General features: G+C 37.4%; 1 protein-coding gene across 2 annotated transcripts; it reads left to right on the top strand.

Annotated features, from left to right (window-relative positions):
- The first annotated feature begins 5,853 nt into the window (after positions 1-5,853).
- Positions 5,854-17,144, top strand: LOC102591010 (protein BREAST CANCER SUSCEPTIBILITY 2 homolog B-like). Of its 2 annotated transcripts, none has more exons than XM_015309895.1 (19): positions 5,854-6,066; positions 6,130-6,282; positions 6,526-7,599; positions 7,687-7,802; positions 7,890-8,044; positions 8,777-8,899; positions 8,981-9,178; positions 9,255-9,336; positions 9,428-9,478; positions 9,576-9,651; positions 9,763-9,874; positions 9,939-10,010; positions 15,028-15,226; positions 15,293-15,475; positions 15,612-15,754; positions 15,820-15,882; positions 15,976-16,186; positions 16,586-16,753; positions 16,830-17,144. In XM_015309895.1, exons 1-19 carry the CDS (start codon positions 5,919-5,921, stop codon positions 16,872-16,874), a joined length of 3,372 nt encoding a protein of 1,123 aa, XP_015165381.1. In that variant the 5' UTR covers positions 5,854-5,918; the 3' UTR covers positions 16,875-17,144. The 2 variants fall into 2 exon arrangements, with proteins under 2 accessions (XP_015165381.1, XP_006350160.1); XM_006350098.2 differs by having other exon boundaries at positions 7,678-7,802.
- Positions 17,145-19,129: the final 1,985 nt, after the last annotated feature.

Below are 19,129 nucleotides of genomic sequence, written 5' to 3'. Positions count from 1 at the left end.
ACTTAAAATATCATACTTAGACTCGTGTTTAAGGAAGACAAAGATAGGGCAGTCACTTTACCTTAATTCTTATAACTCGTTTTCTTTTAACTTTAACTCTTCAATAACTGGAGCATCTCTTGCAAGGGCTTGGGTTTATCCAAGAACCCTAGGAACTTCTAGTTGCTGCTATGCTTTGAAAGAGAGAGGAGAAGCTTAGAGAGAAATCTGATTTTTTTATCTATTCTTAAAAGTGAGGAACTGGCCAGCAACTTGGGGATTATAAAGGTCTTATTTTTCCCCACCTCTTAAGTTTTAATATCAGCCACTAATTTGTCAAAGTGGTCCAAGTAGGTGATGCATCTTCTTGGAATTATATATACACAAAATGGTCCCTTTATGTACTCATCTTGGGCTGCAATCTTTCCCCTTTCTAATATTAAGCCATGGGCTAGAATTATACCCTTAATTTGGGCCTTAATCTTTATTGGGCTCAAGTAGTTGGACTTGGACAGATTGGTGTGAGGCCTCATCTCCATTCCCTTTTCCTTTTTATTTAATTTGGGCCTCAAGTGTGCCCACTAATGCATCAACTAATCTTCCCCATCTACCTATCCCATTTGAGCTAAACAAGTAGGTGACATCTGCTAGCTTTATAAAGTCCAACAAGCACCTCAATTCTTTTATTCGTTTTCCGAGTGTAATCTCCTTAGTTTAACTCAAAACTTATATACACTTGATCACCTTAACTTTTAGACTTACATATAGCCCTTCGATCCAGAATTTAAATACTTCTAAAATTTAACGTTCACTCGATCGTGCAATATTGCAATGTACAGGAGTTACCCTTATAGCTTCTTTATTGTCACCATTCATCTAGGAAATCAAGTTCATTACTTATACCACCAAGATAAATCAAGTTCCATATGTGTAGAACTTGTACACGTAAAATACGGGGTGTTACATCCTCCCCCTTAGGGACATTCGTCCTCGAATGCTAGCATAATCAGATAGCTTAAATAAGTTCAAACCTTAGTTCAAATCAACTGCTAACCACATAATAAATACCCTTTCATGCGTACCTATTAATGCCCCCATTCTGCACCTTGGGCTTCCCCTTTAGGTTCAAATAAATAAGGGTACTTGGATTTCATCGCTTCCTCAGCTTCCCACATTACTTCTTCTACTTGTTGGTTTCTCCAAAGCACCTTTACTGAAGCCATTTCTTTATTCCTTAGCTTTTTAACCTGACGATCCAAAATAGCAATAGGTACTTCTTCATAGGTGAGATCCCCTGTTACTTGTACATCTTCAATAGGATTGATATAGGATGGGTCACCTACGCACTTCCGAAGCATTGAGACATGAAACACCGAATTAACTGTTGAAAGCTCCTGTGGTAACCTTAACTCATATGCAACTTGGCCAACTCTTCGAATAATCTTATATGGCCCTATGTAGCGTGGACTCAACTTTCCCTTTTTACCAAATCTCATTACCCCTTTCATTGGCGATACTTTCAAGAACACCCAATCTCCTATAGAAAACTCTAATCCTCTTCTTCTAACATCTGCATATGCTTTGTGTTGTCTTTGAGCTGTTTCTAGCCGTTGTTGTATCACCTTAACTTTTTCCATAGCTTGAAGAACAAGATCTGGTCCAAGTAAAGCAGTTTCGCCTACTTCAAACCAGCCAAATGGTGATCCGCACTTCCTTCCATATAAAGCTTCATAAGGTGCCATTTTGATACTAGAATGATAACTATTATTGTAGGCAAACTCAATAAGTGGCAAATGATCATCTCAGCTACCTTTGAAGTCTAAGACACAAGCTCGAAACATATCCTCAAGTGTTTGGATTGTGCGTTCTGCTTGACCATCCGTTTGAAGGTGGAAGGTTGTACTTAAATTCACTTGAGTTCCCAAACTCTTTTGGAATGATTTCCTAAACTTTGTAGTGAATTGAGCTCCTCAATCAGATATAATAGAGATTGGAACCCCGTGTAGCCGAACTATCTCTTTAATATATAACTTTGCATACTATTCGGCTGTATAATCAATCTTAATTGGCAAGAAATGTGCTGACTTGGTGAGTCTATCAACTATTACCCATATGGAGTCAAACTTACGAAACGAGCGAGGCAAACCAGTGACAAAATCCATGTTGATCATGTCCCACTTCCAAGTTAGAAGCTCCATACACTGCATATAACCTCCCGGCTTTTGGTGCTCTACTTTGACTCGCTGGCAGTTTGGACATTGAGCCACAAATTTTGCAATGTCCTTCTTCATGTCCCCCCACCAATACACTCCTTTCAAGTCATGGTACATTTTAGTTGATCTCGGATGGATGGAATATTTTGAATGATGTGCTTCTGTCATTATCCTCCTTCTTAGCCCATTAGCATTAGGTACACACAATCTGTTTTGACAACAAAGTACTCCATCTTGTGTAAGCTCAAATCCCTTTGTCGTACCTTGATTTACCTTCTCCTTGAGTCGTTGTAGAGTAAGATCTTTGAACTGCTTCTCTTTCACCTCAACTACTAATTAAGATTCTGCTGCATTATGCATTACAATTCCTTCTTTTGGGGTTTCAAGTAGATGAACTCCCAAACTAGCTAGTTGACGTAGATCCTTCACCATCCCTTCTTTTTTCACGATCTGCTCATTAACACTTGATATATTGTCTTGCAACTGAGAGCATCGGCTACTACGTTTGCTTTCCCTGGATGGTATAGTATATCAACGTCATAATCTTTTATTAACTCTAACCATCTTCGCTGCCTCAAATTCAGATCCTTCTGCTTGAAGATGTATTTCAAACTTTTATGGTATGTACATCTGTCTATATGAACCCCATATAAATAGTGACGCCATATCTTTAAAGCAAATACAACCGCTGCTAGTTCAAGATCATGTGTTTGGTAGTTTCTCTCATGTGGCCACAGTTGTCTTGAGGCAAAAGCTATTACTTTACCATGCTGCGTGAGTACACATCCTAAACCAACCCCTAAAGCATCACAATATACTGTATACCTCTCTGTGCCTTTCGGAAGTACTAATACAGGTGCGGAAGTTAGCCTACTTTTCAACTCTTGTAAGCTTCTTTCACATGCATCATTCCACTGAAACTTAGTTGCCTTGTGTGTTAGCTTAGTTAAAGGTGCAGAAATAGAAGAAAATCCTTCAACGAACCTTCTATAATAACCTGCCAACCCTAGGAAGCTACGAACCTCTGTGGGTGTTGTTGGTCTTGGCCAATCTTTCACGGCCTCTATCTCTTGTAAATCAACCCTTACAAGAGATAGAGACCGTGAAAGATTGGCCTCAACCCTTGTAAATCAACCCTATGTCATCTTTTCACATGTTCATATGTTCCCTTTATTGGTTATTACTCCCATTGTGTTAGACTATAATGTTACCTCACAAGATCCCTACTTGCTCTATTGTACATTTTATATGTACTTACTTGGAATATGTATCCGTCCTAAAGTTGAAGCTGCCCACGCTCTCCCTTGATTCCACGTTCATGTATACCTTGTATTTGATATTAGTTAGTGAGTATTTAATATAGAGTTCAAATCTCTTGGCTGAATGTTAAAAGTCTTCAGTTGATATGTGCTTCAATTTGAGATGTCAAAATGCTTAACTGAGTCATATGCTCCTAAGTAGTACATGTTCATGTCACATTTGCTTCCCATGTCATTGTTATTATCGTAAGTTGGATTCATATGTCTTCTACTACTACTGGTCCATAGTTCCAAATCTCAACAATGATTATGACCACCAAAACAACAATCTCAAAAGAGATAATGATAATCAAAAGAACAATCTCAAAAATAGTTATGATTATGCAAAGAAAAATACTCGAAAGAGTTTTGAACATCAAAACAACAATCTCAAAGATTAAAGAATCTAAGTAAAGCAATCTGTCTAATTAAGGGTGGCAGCTCAGGGGCGAAAGCCTAGCATGGGCCGATCCTAATTGGTATAAGAGAGTGGTAGCTCAGGGGCAAAAGCCTAGCATGGGCCAATCCCAATTTGTGGAATTATGAGGACAGCATCCCAGGGGTTAAAATGCCTAGCATGGGTCATCCTCTTCTACCGCTGATCAGCTGGTCATTTGTATCATATGTCTTATAAATAATATAATGCAAAGTAGATGCATTGAGTACAATTATCATGGGTAATTTGGCTTACTTCTCACTAATATCTAGCTATTCTCTAATAGTTGCAATTACCCATTTCCCTATATTAGCCCATAATCGAATCACATCCCAAGAACCCGTCTCATTTTTGTTATTTCGTGTTGTTGCCACTGTTTGTAGTTGATAATCAAAACCAAAACCCCCCATTTGACATTCGTGTCACCCCCTGATTTGAATGATGTCTTTATTTGATAATTTTTATTCCTATGACTGATTTGTACCTTGTTCATACTTCCCAATTGAATCTGAAACACGTACCGCTCCCTGTGGGATTCGACCCCAACTCATTTAGTTGGGTTTTATACTGATTAGGGACCGTTGACGCTTAGAATTAGATGAAGTGTCCTTGAAACGCTAATCAGTGGGACCATGAAATTTTATTATTTTATAGAGATATTATTTAATCGATAAATTAATATTTATTAATTTGAAGAATGGTTTGAGATTTAATGAAGGTTAATTTTGATTATATCAAAATCATTGTATCTTACTAATTTATGTATCATATTTAGTGATTTCACATTAAAAATATCATTATACATAAAGTACAATGAATATATCAAAATCATTATATCTTACTAATTTATGTATCATACTTATTGATTTCACATAAATATATATTAAATTCATTATACATAAAGTACAATGTATGTGTATGATTCATTGTAATATATTTTTTGTTAAATGATTCATTGTAAAGAAATTCAAAAATTCAATCCTTCATCGTAAAATTATACATAATGTTCATTGTTTCTTAATAATCAATTATTATTCATTGTATTTACATTAAAAACATTCAATGTATGATGGTGAGAAAAAACTATATAAGAAACATACGAAATTTCTTTAAACGATATGCAAAAATGACTTCTCATTTAAAAGGTGTCACAAAATCAATAATGACAGATCAAATACGTAAAGCATTATGTGAGTACAAAAGAGATCATTCTACATGCACTCAAAAAGATTTACAGTCGTGGCTTAATGAAAACTTTCATTTGAAAGTTAGTCAAGGTACAATATACAAACACACTCAAACGATCAGCTAAATATCTTTCACATCTAGAACTCTTCACAATTTTATGGTGTAGTTCGAAAAGACAATACCGGAGCTCTTGGATGCAATACGAAAGGTTAGGGGTGAGCTTCAACTAGATTTAAATAACTCTTCACAATTTTATGGTACAGTTCGAAAAGACAACACTGAAACTTTTCGATGCAATAAGAAAAGTTAAAGATGAGCTTCAACTAGATTTAAATTTTAAGAAAAAACAGAACACAATAAAATCATATTTCACTAAATTGTCTTAGATATATTTGTACTTTTATGAATTATTAATGGGACTATATATTTATATAGGGGTCTTCTGAAAATATATTATCTTATCAAAATTGGTGATTTTTTCCATTGGCCCAATTCGGGATCGGAGAGAACAATTATTTTAGAGAGATTATTAATTTATCGAGTATTAATTTATAAATATTTTACGGTAGTTTTGATCATTCAAATTTCTCAGAAATTAATATTTTCAAATATTTGAATACAAAATATTGCACACGGATTGTCTTCTAAAATGACTTTTGTTTTGAAGGTTGTTAGTCAGCCCAGTCCAGTTAAGGCCAGGCCAGCCCATGATCCATAATTTAATTGGCGCGGGTATAAGAGAAACGAAATTTTCCCGCTTTAATAAAAAAAGTTGGAAACATTTCCCACACAAATTGCCGGAAGATGTCGACGTGGCAGTTGTACTCCGTCTCGGTGAGTGATTTCCGATGGAAAGTCTCTGATGGAGAGTCTCTTACTGAAGCCCTCGAAGAACCTAGCTTAACCCTACCTCCCCAGCAGCTCCAATCCATGCCCGATCTCTTGCGTCAAGGTACTTGTTTGTTTTCTTCAATATTTGCATGGCATAGCATTAATGGCTTTTTTTGAAATGCAGGAAGTTCGAGATTAGCAGGGAACACTGATTCAACTTCTACACAATTTCCAATTTTTCGAACTGGATCAGGGAAACCTGTGTCAGTGAAACATTCTTCCATATCAACAGCTCTTTCCATCCTTGGTGATGAAGACAAGCCGATTTTGGACACAGGTCTCACATTTTATCCTCCATAATAATACTATAATCTATTATGTCAAATTGGGATTTTTTGAAATAAGACCCAGAACTTAGAATCAGTATTTGACCTAAAATTAATTGAAAATTCAATCTTGCTTTATTCTTTGTAACACTTGTTTCCTTTAGATTTGTCAATTTTAGAGATACAGTGGAGTATGTGAGTCCATATCCAAGTTTCTTGACTTTATGGATATGCATTACCAAATTATTGTGCAGGCATAGGAACTGGAAGACAAGATGTTCTTGCTTTTCAGGAAGCCGTGTTCCAGAAAGGCTCAGGGAAAGCCCTTAATGCTCCACAATCCTTTTCCCCTTCTAGCTTGAACAAACAATTTAGCATGTCCAACTCGTTGTTCCAGACAGGCTCTGGTAAACCAGTCAATATATCTTCTACAGGTCTTAATAGGGCCAAGGCGTTGTTGGGCTTGGATGAAAATGGTGACCATGAAACATTTCCAGGTTCTGGAAAGAAAAATACAACTTCAGATGAGCTCTTTGGTTTTCAGGGCATTGCTAGCACAGGGTCTACTAATGTTTCAGCAGCTTCATTGTCTCCGTTTGATGTTAAATTTAACTCCCCAGTTTGTCCAGCAGAGGAGTTAGTAGCAGATTTTCTGCACTGTGCAGATAAACCTCCTCCAATAAAGTTTCATACTGCTGGTGGTAGATCAATAACAGTTTCCTGTGAGGCATTGAAACGCGCAAGGAGTCTGCTTGGAGATCTAGAGCTGGGTTGTCTTGTTGATGAAAAGGATGTGGCTGATCCATTGCTTTCTTTTTCAAAAGACCAAAAATCTGTTGATCAGGTCTCCACCAAAGAATTGAACTCTGATACTCCTGTTTCCCTCTTATCGGCAGCGAAAGGTAGTGGGTCCTCAAGCCCTTTTACATCGCCATTGAGATCAACTTTGTATCATAAGAAGTCTTCGATTAAAACAGAAAATCTCGTTCCAGCAAGTAACTTGATAAAGGAATTTGATGCTGTGGCAAAAGAAAGCACTAGTAGGCTGGACCATAGTATTCCACAGAATGGAGAGCCATTTAATAAGAACTCAGCAGCTACGGACCTTAGAGAAAATGACATCGCTTCAAAACCTAAATTGCTAGAACGGCCTTCCAGGGGCCCTTTGGTGGATATCTCAAATAGTATTGGAGGAGGATTTGCAGATAGAAACCAGAACGTTGGTCGGAAGAGGAAACCCGGGGGAAGTTTTGTTTCTCCATTCAAGAAGCCTCGAAGCACCAGCATCGTCAACCCTCTCAAAAGAAACAATCCCGGTGCTGCTAATGGTATATTTGAAGTTTGTAAATAGACTCCTTATGGCTTGTCTTAAATCATTTTTGATAGGTTTGATATCATTTAACTAGGGTTCTCAGATTTAGCACCAAAATTAACCTCTCAAAAAGGAAAGGTTTCAGTTCGATATCCATTCCATGTGGCACGATTGTATATGAAGGAGTATCTTGGAAAGCCCCCATCAATCCTGAGCAAGGTGTGAATGGACCAGAATAATTTGTTTCCTTTGATTGATGACTTTGCTTTTGATAGCTGATACTTCTTATATTCTGTGGAGATTCAGCTAGAGAGTTTGCCAGATGACGTGAGAAGGATGAATCCAGCTACTGCTGAGACTTATGTGTTCAATGATAAATCTTGCTCAGGTTGCATTGGAGTAGAGTCTTTTTTGGAGATGCTGTCTCAATCAGGAGCTTCCATGCAATATGTTTCTAAAAAGTAATTTTTTATACTTCTCTGCAAGAACGTTAAGAAAAAATTGTTGGCTGTCAGAATAGCTGCTGATGGAGTAGCTACATTACTAGAAGCAACCAATTTGTTTCAAGTGTTGCATTAAATGATTGTTGACCTCTTGTAGCAATATGAATAGATATTGATAATAGTACCCATTGAATCATGCATGTGTGTCTGGGAGCTTTTGTTGAAGCTACAAAATTATTTGGCTATAGATTTCACATTCTGTTCTGACATTGTTGAGAGTTGCAGGAACTTGTATTTTCTACATTCCCTTAGATCCATGGATTGATCTATAAAGCTATAATCATGGGTGTACAGTATGAATTATCAGATGGAACCAATTAGTTTCAAGTGCTGCACTAAAGAATTGTTGCTTGTAGCAGTATGCATAGTTGTTGGTGATAGTACCCATTGAATTATGCATCTGTGTGTGTCTGGCAGCTTGTGTTGAAGACTACAAAACGATTTGGTGATAACTTTTGCATACAGTTCTGACATTGTTGAGATATCCTTGCACTTTTATATGCTACTTTCTCTTAGATCCACTTATTGATCTATATAGTTATAAACTTATAATCATGGGTATACTTGTCTGCTGAGCAGATCAAGACAATTCTATCGTTTAATATGGTTGATGTCTAATAAAAGTTTATCTTCCTTTTAAATTGTTCTTTGATGCGACAAGCTTACAAATATTCTTCATCATTCCAATAGGTGGATTACAAATCACTATAAGTGGATTGTTTGGAAACTTGCATCTTATGAGAGGTGTTACAGTGGCAAATTTTCTGGGAAACTTCTGACAATATGCAATGTACTTGAAGAATTAAAATACAGGTATCTGTAATTCAGCCAGTTTGTGCATTTCCTCTTGGATCTCGCAGGTACAATAAAAACATCAATTCATCCTTTGGACAGATATGAAAGAGAAGTAAATCGTGGTCATCGATCTGCAGTTAAGAGAATTTTAGAAGGAGACGTCCCACCTTCTTCTATGATGGTACTCTGTGTTTCCAATATCTATTCAATTTGTGTCTCGCCAGTTGGACCTCAATCTTCACTATCAAGCACGACCGAGAATGGAACTTGTGCAAAAGTTGAACTGACCGATGGGTGGTAAGAAAAATATTAATGTTTATCACTGTGTTGTCAATTGGACTTCCTGATCATGCAGAATTTGTTTGTTTTATAGGTATTCAATAATTGCTGTCTTAGATATACAACTATCCAAGAAGTTGGCTGCTGGAAAGCTGTTTGTTGGTCAAAAGCTTAGGGTACCACATTAAATTAATAGTTATAGTCTATTCTTTGAGTTAGGGGTTGTCAGAATTTCATATTGCTGACAGCTTATCTTGTTATTTATAGATCTGGGGAGCTGGATTGTGTGGCTGGACAGGTCCTGTTTCACCTCTTGAGGTTGTTGCCTTTAGCAGCTTCTAGATAATAAATATTGTTGCTTTCAAGGGCTTTTCCAGTTTCTATTAGCATTTTTAAAGGTCTGCATTAATTTCAGGTGTCAGGGATGACTAGTTTACTGCTGCATATAAATGGGACATATAGAGCTCATTGGGCATCTCGTTTGGGCTTCTGTAAGTATTAGTAATACCAAAAACTCATTACTTGCAGTTATATCCTGGCTATGCCATTATAATTTTTTCTGTTTCCGTTTGTCCTGTCTTGCTTCATGTAAACATTGTTAGGTAAAGGTGGTGGTATTCCATTATCATTTATGTCAATCAAGGATGGTGGAGGTGCTGTTCCACTAACATTGGTTGTAATTTCAAGGATATATCCTGTTCTCTTCAGGCAAAGGTAATTGAAAGTTGTTGGGGAAGAAAAAATAGTTTTGATTCTGATGACAATCTATGACATCCAGGTTAAGTAATCGGGGGTTCATTGTAAGATCTGAACGGATGGAAGCTAAAGAGATGCAGTATTTTAATGAAAGGTGATACCAAATAAATAACTATATGTTTTTTTGACTGCAAGCTTGCTAAAAGATTTCTCTCTGTCTTTCTCTTGGTATCTGCATTATGGGTTCATTTTTAGAATTGCTTTAACTTTTTTTTTTTTTTTTTAATTTGAAAATGTCCGTCACATTTTCTTCAATTGGTAGAAACTATCACCTAGATGCAAAAAGAAGTAACTTAAGTGATGCAGCCAATCTTTGCCTCACTCTGGATGAGAAAAGCTATCAAGAGTTTTGCTCGCTGTGCCTTTTTGCATCAAGCAAATGCTAGCTAGCTTTTGAACAATTTAATAGCTCAGTGCTTCCCACTTTTACCTTTATCCCTTATACCCCTTACTTCAGGTGGTCCATTTGAGTTGCATCATTTTATAATCATCCAGTATATCCACCCAAAATGTGTATTTGTCCTCGGTCACTGTTTGATGCTATTACATGCTTCCTTGAATATCTTTTGGTAATAAACTTTCACTCTCACTTTTGTGTCCTCCTGCCAGCTTCTTGCTTTTTCCTCATTTGAATCCCGTGATACGTCAAGAAATGTGCCCCAACCCCATCATAGACCACAGTGCATCTGATACTAGTTTAGTAACATTATGGCAATAATCTTATGGATCACTCTTAAGTCCACGCTTGATTTATTCAATAAATATGATTTCTTTGCTCCAACATAAGTAAAAGTGGCACACTGGTTTTTTCTGTAAAGTGATCTAACTTTCTGCTGTTATGTGTGATTTTCTATCAAATTTCCAGTGGGTCAGACATCTGTATCGATCTATTAATTAGAATAGCTATCTAGAATAGGATAGCAGATTAGTTTTTAAAATGGAAAACACAAATTGGTTTGAGTCATGCTCTACATCAACTAATATCACCATTATTTTGGTAACTGTAACAGACACAAATTGCATGAGAAGGCCTAGAAACCTTCACTTGAATATATTTTACTAATCAAAATATTTGACCTTTGCTTTAAGATAGTGATTCAATCCTTCTGAGCATATTGAATACTGGAACTGTTATGAGGCATGAAAATAAAGTTAAGACACTGTGGATAGTATCTCCTTTTTCGTCAGGCAAAGGACAAAAAGAAAATAACTTGCACTGAGCTTAGAGAACAACATCAAACAAGTCACTAATTTTTTTTCATGTTATTAGGAAAAAGAACAGAGCAGTCAGAGGAAAATAGTAGTTAAATGAATGCAAGGAAGAGGGAAAATATGAGAGGATTCAACATAAAAAGGAAAAGTGATGGGATTTTCTTAGCCTTAGAAAACATGAAAAGGATTTTATTTCGCATAACTTACCTTCCTTACCAAATACTCACTCTATCATTGTCATCAGTGACGGGATATGCCACGGAAAAGAATTCATAAGCATGAATCATGGAAGGTATAAAGACTTGGAACATAAATATGACTTTGAATACGTAAGCATCAGTGACAAAACATTTTAATATGAGTATAGAGTATTGGAAAAGGAATTCTACCTTAAGCTCTTTCTTCAAGACCTTAAACTAGGTGCAAATATTTTGAATTCGTGGCTTGTTCAGCCTCCCATGCAGCCTCTTCAACATTATGATTCCTCCATAACACCTTAACTGGGGTCACTTCCTTGCTTCTCAACTTTCGGACTTGGCGATCAATAATAGCTATGGGAATCTATTCATAGGATAAGTTCTCTATAACATCAATGTCTTAGTTAGGCAAAGTGTTTTTGGACGGCGAAAGGCAACATGGGTCTGCCTCGCCTCGTGGCGTTGCCGCTCGCCTTTTTGGATTGAGGCGTCAATCAATACCAAATACTTAAAATATTTATTTTGCATATATAAATATCCAAAATCTCAATAGCAATAACATATATTAGCAAATACTATATTAATTAGTATAAAACTAAATTGAGTAGGGCAGAATAAATATAGAAGGATTGATTTTTTTTTTTTAAAAAAAATGTAGGCAGATTGCAGTAATGCAGTAAGTTAGCAGTAGCTTCAAAATAAAAAACAGAGTGAAAAACAGAGTCTGCACTTCTTCTGCATATGAAAGAAGAAGAAGAGAAGAAATAAATAATCTAAAACCATACCTGCTGAGTGCTGAGTAGCTGAGGTCTCGTCGTCAGTAGTGAGGAGAATTGGAAAAGAGAAGAAGAAGGAAGTCGTGAAGTAGTGAGGGAGTAGAACTGGAGAAGAGAGTCGCGAAGTAGTGATGGAGGAGAACTGGAGAAGAGAGTCGTGAAGTAGTGAGGGAGGAGAACTGGAGAAGAGAGGGTCACGAAGGTGCAAGGAGAGTCGCGATGGAGAGAAGTCCTAGGTTTGCAAAAACACCAAATAAACCCTAATATTGCCTTTTAATTATTAAATCAGATCCTTTTTTTTATAAGGTGACGCATTGTCGCCTCGCCTTGCCATTCGCCTTTTGGTCGCTTTTCTGAACTCACCACGCCTAACTAGTAAAAGATGACGAGGCATCGCCTCACCTTGCCTCGCTTCGCCTCATCGCCTTTGGCGAGAGGCGAGCGCCTTTCAGAACACTGGTTAGGTACGACGAGAGGCAAGTCTCCTACACACTCCCCTAACATAGACACATGAAAAACCTAACGAATTGAAGACAACCCGATTGGCAACTCTACTTAGTAGGCCACTAGGATCCTATAAGAACAAATATACCGTATACTTAGCGTCCCCTTTCTGTCGAACTGCATAACAACCCTCATGGGTGAAGCCATGAGAAACACCCAAATCATCAACGTCAAACTCTAGCTCTTTGCGGCGCACATCTGAATATGATTTTTGACAGCTCCGAGCTGTTCTTAGTCAGTGCTAAATTACCTTGACCTTCTCCATAGCATGGTGAACTAAGTTTGGCCCAAGTAACTCTGCTTCACCCACTTCTAACCACATAATAGAAAACCTACATCATTGGCCATATAATGCCTCGAACGGTGCCATCCTAATATTCGAGTGGTAGCTATTGTCGTAGGGCGAACTCGATAAGGGGCAAGTGATCATCCCAATTGCCTTTGAAGTCCAAGGCACAAGCCCTCAACGTGTCCTTGAGTGTGTGAATTGTGTTTGACATGGCCATCTGTTTGCGAGTGAAAAGCCGTGTTTAGATTCACTTGTGTGCCTAACCATTTCTGCATGGACTTTCGGAAATTTGCCCTGAACTGAGCACCACAATATGTGATAATGGAGATTGGAGTCCCATGCCACCAGGCTATCTCTTGAATGCACAATTTTGCATAATCTTCTGCTGAGTCGATAATCTTCACGGGCAAGAAATGACAAACTTCGTGAGTCGATCCATGATCACCCAAATGGAATCATGTTTTCAAAATGAGTGAGATAAACCAATCACATAGTTAATGTTAATCATCCCCCTCTGGTATTCTGATGCTCAACCTTAACCTGCGGGGTAATTCAGACACTTAGCTACATAGTCTACCACCCCTCTCTTCATGTCATTACACCGATAGACCCCCTTAAGATCGTGATACATCTTCGTAGAGCTGGGATGAACGGAGTACCGTGAACTGTGAGCTTCTGCCAAGATCCTCTCACAAAGCCCATCAACATTAGGAACACACAACTTGCCTTGGCACCTCAAAGTGCCATTTCTCCCTTGTTCATAAGCCGTCATTCCATGCTGATGTATCCCACCTTTGAGCTGAAGAAAAATGGGATCATCATTCTCCTTCTCCTTCCCCTCAGCCACTTAATATGATTCAACCTGTTTTTGGATAACTATACTGCCATCTTCGTAGTCCAAGAGTTAGACTCCCAAGCTCGCTAGAATGAGAATATCCTTAGCCATACCTTTTCTATCCCTCTGAAGATGCGGTAAGCTTCCCATAGATCGTCGGCTGAGGGCATTGGCCAGAACATTAGCCTTACCCTGGTGACAAAGAATATCCATGTTGTAGTCTTTGAGCAATTCAAGCTACCTGTGTTGCCTCAAATTTAACTCCCTCTGCTTAATGATATATTGAAGACTCTTATGGTCAGTGAAGACAAACCATATAAACCCCATGGAGGTAATGACGCCATACCTTGAATGCAAAACCACTTCTGCCAATTCTAGATCATGCGTCAAATAGTTCTTCTCGTGGTTTTTAAATTGCATTGGAGCATAAGTGACCACCTTACTATGCTGCATTAGTACACAACCCAAGCCAACCCTCCAAGCATCACAGGACACTATGAACCCTTCTATCCCCTATGGTAGAGTCAATGCCGGTGCTGAAGTCAATTTGTTTTTCAACTCCTAAAAGCTTTTCTGACAAGCCTGCGATCATTGGAACTTAGTCGTCTTTTGAGTCAATTTAGTCAACGGTGGAGAAATAGAAGATAACCTTCAACAAACCTCTGATAGTAACTTGCCAAGCCCAAGAAATTCCGAATCTCCATAGGGGTTGTGGGCCTTGACCAGTTTTTCACGGTCTCAATCTTTTGAAAATTGACTGCGATACACTTGTCAGAATTACACGGCCCAGAAACACCACAATGTTCAACAAAAACTCACACTTAGAGAACTTCGCATACAACTGCTGGTGCCTTAGTGTCTGCATCACTACTCAGAGATGATCTGCATGCTCCCCTTCGCATTGCGAATACTCCAAGATGTCATCTATGAAACATAATTACGAACATGTTGAGGAAAGGATATAGTTGTTTGAAGATGGACCTTGGCCAAGCTAATGCGGAAACTTAGCTTGTCAAGAAGCCCCCAACTTAACTTTGTGCTAGAGTTCCCCTGTGACCTTAATTCACATCCAACACATTCCCCACTGTCAAACCTTGACCTATACACCTAGGCACGGCCAAAATCACCCGGGTTGGGGTCGAACTATACACTTTGAACAGTTCAGACCTTAGTATGGGGATTTGCCGTATTTTCTAATACAACTTCAACTTTCACGTCAATACTAGTTGATACGTTTTATCTATGAATATCTGGATTTGTACTGATAAAACCTATATTTGTGAGTTGTGTCAATGTAGACGTAGTAGCATTGTTGAGGGAGTAGTCTCAGAATCTCAAAGAGAAAAGAGAGATGCATACATTGGAAGCGACTATGAAAGTAAAGAAGGGGCAAGGATTTTAACGATACTCGAGAGAGCTGCAGAACCAGAACTTCTGATGGCAGAGATGACTTCAGAGCAGTTGAATTTATTTTCATCCTATCAAGCGAAGTTGGAGGTACGTTCATTTCCACCCGCTTTAGCCGTAGGAGGCTAGTCATGATTCCCTTTTTGTCATTTTCAGGCATTCAGGCAGTCTGACCTGCAAAAATCTCTTGAAAAAGCTTTGCAAACTGCTGGACTTGCTGAAAGAGATGTCACTCCGTTTATGCGAGTTAGAGTTGTTGGATTGACTAGCAAACGTACACCATTGAAGTGCTGTCCAAAGGAAGGCTTAATTACAATATGGAATCCTACTGAGAAACAGGTATGAAATTGTTTAATGTCCTCTTGGTTATCTGATTTTGCACTGAGATATTTTTCTTTAACCTTGTATCCTTTCATTATGCCAATATGTTTCTCAAATTTGTACTTATATCATCTCTAACTGATTTGTTGTATAGCACTGTGGGCTTGCAGAGGGTCAAGCTTTTTCTGTTACAGGGCTTACACCGATAAGCTCAGACTCTAGCACCCTTTACTTGCAAACGAAAGGGTCCACATCCAAATGGCTGCCTTTGTCTCCTCTGGCAGTTGAACATTTTGAGTAAGTATCTGCTATTTTCATTCTTTTACTGCACAAATTTATACATCTGATACCTGATCCTGCAGGAGCTCTTTCTGTCCTCGCCAATCAATTTCATTGAGTAAATTGGGTGAAGTTCCTATTTCCAGGTCGGTCTTGGTGGGAATATCTTAAAGTCAATACATGTGCTCCCGAAGCGAGAAACTTCTTTTGTACTTATTTTGTTGCTTGGTTTCACTCAGGGAGTTTGATATCGCTGCGGTGGTTGTTTTTGTGGGGCAGTTGTATACAGAAGCTCATCAAACAAAGCAGTGGGTATTTGTGGCTGATGGATCCAAAGCTATGTTGGATTCTGATGACGAATTAGAAACCTTGATGGCCATCAGTTTCACCTCACCATGCATAGGAACTGATTCATTTGCTCCAATGAACTCCAACCTTGTAGAATCTACGGTGAGTACGGATTAAACTACTAGCAGTGTGTGATTTTCCTCATAGCCACCATTACTGAACCTCTGATTTTCTGGAAGCTACTTATTGTGCTTTCAGAAAAATCCTCTTCTATACAGCCATACAGGATATGTTGATATACCATTAACTTCAACTCTAACAAATAGGTGTGTTGCTGAAAGGCATCTGGGGCTGGGTTCTTAGTACTGCAAATTTTATAAGCTGTCAATTTTTCTCTTATGGTCTTTGCATGTATTCCATCCTGGAAATTATGTCATTGAGGCTCCCACGGTATTCATGATTAATGAATTTAAAAGGTTGTACTGTAAAGTAAAACTCAAATGTCGATGAAGTCTGGTGTTTCTCTTATTTGCACCCAGCTGAATAATGAAGTTTTTGCAGGTTTGTTTTTGCAATGTCATCAAGAGAGCAAGAGATAATGTTAATAACCTCTGGGTAGCTGAAGCAACTGAAAATTCAACGTATTATTTAAATTATGATCATTCAGATTGTTCTCATCTAAAAGACGCGGGTGCTTCTGCTGAAAGATGGGCAAAGATATTTGGCTTGGTATGTATGCTGGCATTAGGTCAGGGTATTACATATCAGCTGCATTTTTTCAAACTAGTATTTTTCTTTTATGCAGAGACTTGAAAAGCTTAGGGGAAGAGTTCTATCTATAATTAGCTGATGTGGAACTTAAGAAGGGAAAGGCTGGTAACAATTTGTCACTCCAGCTAAAGAAGACAATTGAGATGCACACATTTTAGTGCTGCACACATAAAATGGGAGTCCATGGGTTCCTATCACTAAATCAAACCGTACGTGTTGTGTTTTGATGAAGTTGTCTTCAACAATTAACATGTTATGTTGATTTGGGTTTTGGTTTTCGTCATCATCCCAGCATCAATCCGTCCCTACATTTTATGTGTTTAGATCCAATTTGATGGTTTTGAGGACCTAGCAACATTTACTTAAAATGCTAATTATCTTATAGTCCCAATCATGAAGTTTTTTTTTTTTACACTGGCAACGTAAACCCAATCATCAAGGTTTAATCACTATACGTAATAAACTGGGTCCAATGGTGCAGGTCATGTTCTTCGCCGGCAAAAAGGTAGAATTGAATTTGTCATGTGGTCAAGGACACATGTACTGGTTTAACTTTGATTATTCTATTAGTAATTAAATATGTTAATAAATAATCTGAATGATTGTTGATGTGAAACACTTCAAATTGGCTCATCCAATGTACACGTTATTTTAGATGTTACAAATTTATGTGGTGTTACATCCTCCCCTTAGGAACTATTGTCTTCAATCAAAGGTTATGTTCAATTTTTTCACAGTGCACTACTATGTAACAAGTACCAAGTCACATCCTCCCAAAAAGATGATGTTTTGCTCTTAAGAAATATGTCAATCAATCTATCATTAGGAAAATTCATACATCACTTCGAGATAGGGCTGGACATTCGGTAATTTGGTTCGGTTTTGGTTTTTTTTTTTTTTGATTTTCGGTTTGTGTAATAAGTGTACCGAACACCGAATCAAAATAATTTGGTTCGGTTGGTTTTTTTTTTTGATTTTCGGTTTGTGTAATAAGTGTACCGAACACCGAATCAAAATAATTTGGTTCGGTTCGGTTCGGTTTTTATTATTTCGGTTTGGTTTTTGTTAGATCGGTTTATTAATTTCAAAATCACGTACTAACTAGTAACAAAAGCGAAAATCAAAAAGAAAGAAAAAGAAAACGGAAGAAGAAATCTTGAAAACAAAAAATAATCTTGTTGGTCGCCGCCTCGTCGGTCGATTGCTTTTGGATTTTGGTCGCGACAGTCGGAGCCTCGACGTCGCTGGTCGATGTCGAGAAGTGGGAAGTGGGAAATTGGGATTGGGACGTGTGGTGCCGACAATGGGAGACAGAGTTGAACTTTGAAAACTGAATGTGCGGCGATGGAAAGTGGGACTGGGTAGTGTGCTGCACTGTACGGCGATTGAAAAGTGAAATTTTTTAGAATTCTTGACCTAATTTTCCATTTTGCTTATAATATATAATATAAATAATTAATATAATATTAATATATATTATAATATAATATATTTCGGTTAATATACAAAATCACATACCGAAAACCGAACTGAAATATTGAAACTATGAAAATATATACTGAAAACCGAACCAAAAACCAAAATACCGAAACCAAAATACTAAAAAAATTCGGTTCGATTCGGTATATCTGATTTTCGATATTTATACCCAGCCCTACTTCGAGACATGGCTACTCAGACTTTACCACATATGGCTACTTAGATTTCACCATGTATTTGCTAGTCAGACTTCACCACACAAAACATCTCATCAATATACTCACAACCAAATGATGAATTGCCCCCAAGAAAGTCATCACTCTATCTATCATTGGTAGGGGTGTACAAGCCAAATCGCAAAGTCAAATCGAACTGACGAACCAAATCAAACTGGAAAAAAAAAACCGACCACTCTTGGTTTGGTTTGGTATTAAAAGAAAAAAAGTTAAACCGAACCCAAACCAAACTGACATATATATATAATTTTATTTTATTTATAGATAAAAAATATTATTTATAATCTACTTTGTTAATATTTTTTTAGTTAGTTTATAGTTTTCAATGTTTGTATATTTTATGTCACATTTGGGCTTGTAAAATTTGTAAATATTTTATTTTGTATTAAGATTCGAAGTTACAATTATATTGTTATAGTTTTTCAAATTCGAAGTTAACAATTTACTTTGTAAATATTTTATTTTGTATTCAGTTTGCCTCTAGCCTTTAATATTATTATTTTAACATAATGAACGTTGATATTTCAAAAATAAATAAATTGTACTCATGTGAATTTTTTAGTCTTTTCGAAAATTTCTATTCATTTAACATTTTTTAAGTTTAGCTTATCAAACAGGT

This window comes from Solanum tuberosum, unplaced genomic scaffold, assembly GCF_000226075.1.
Source record: "Solanum tuberosum cultivar DM 1-3 516 R44 unplaced genomic scaffold, SolTub_3.0 scf00117, whole genome shotgun sequence".
NCBI lineage: Eukaryota > Viridiplantae > Streptophyta > Magnoliopsida > Solanales > Solanaceae > Solanum > Solanum tuberosum.
The sequence above is the reverse complement of the archived record's forward strand: the minus strand, read 5'-3'. Positions and strand labels throughout refer to the sequence as shown.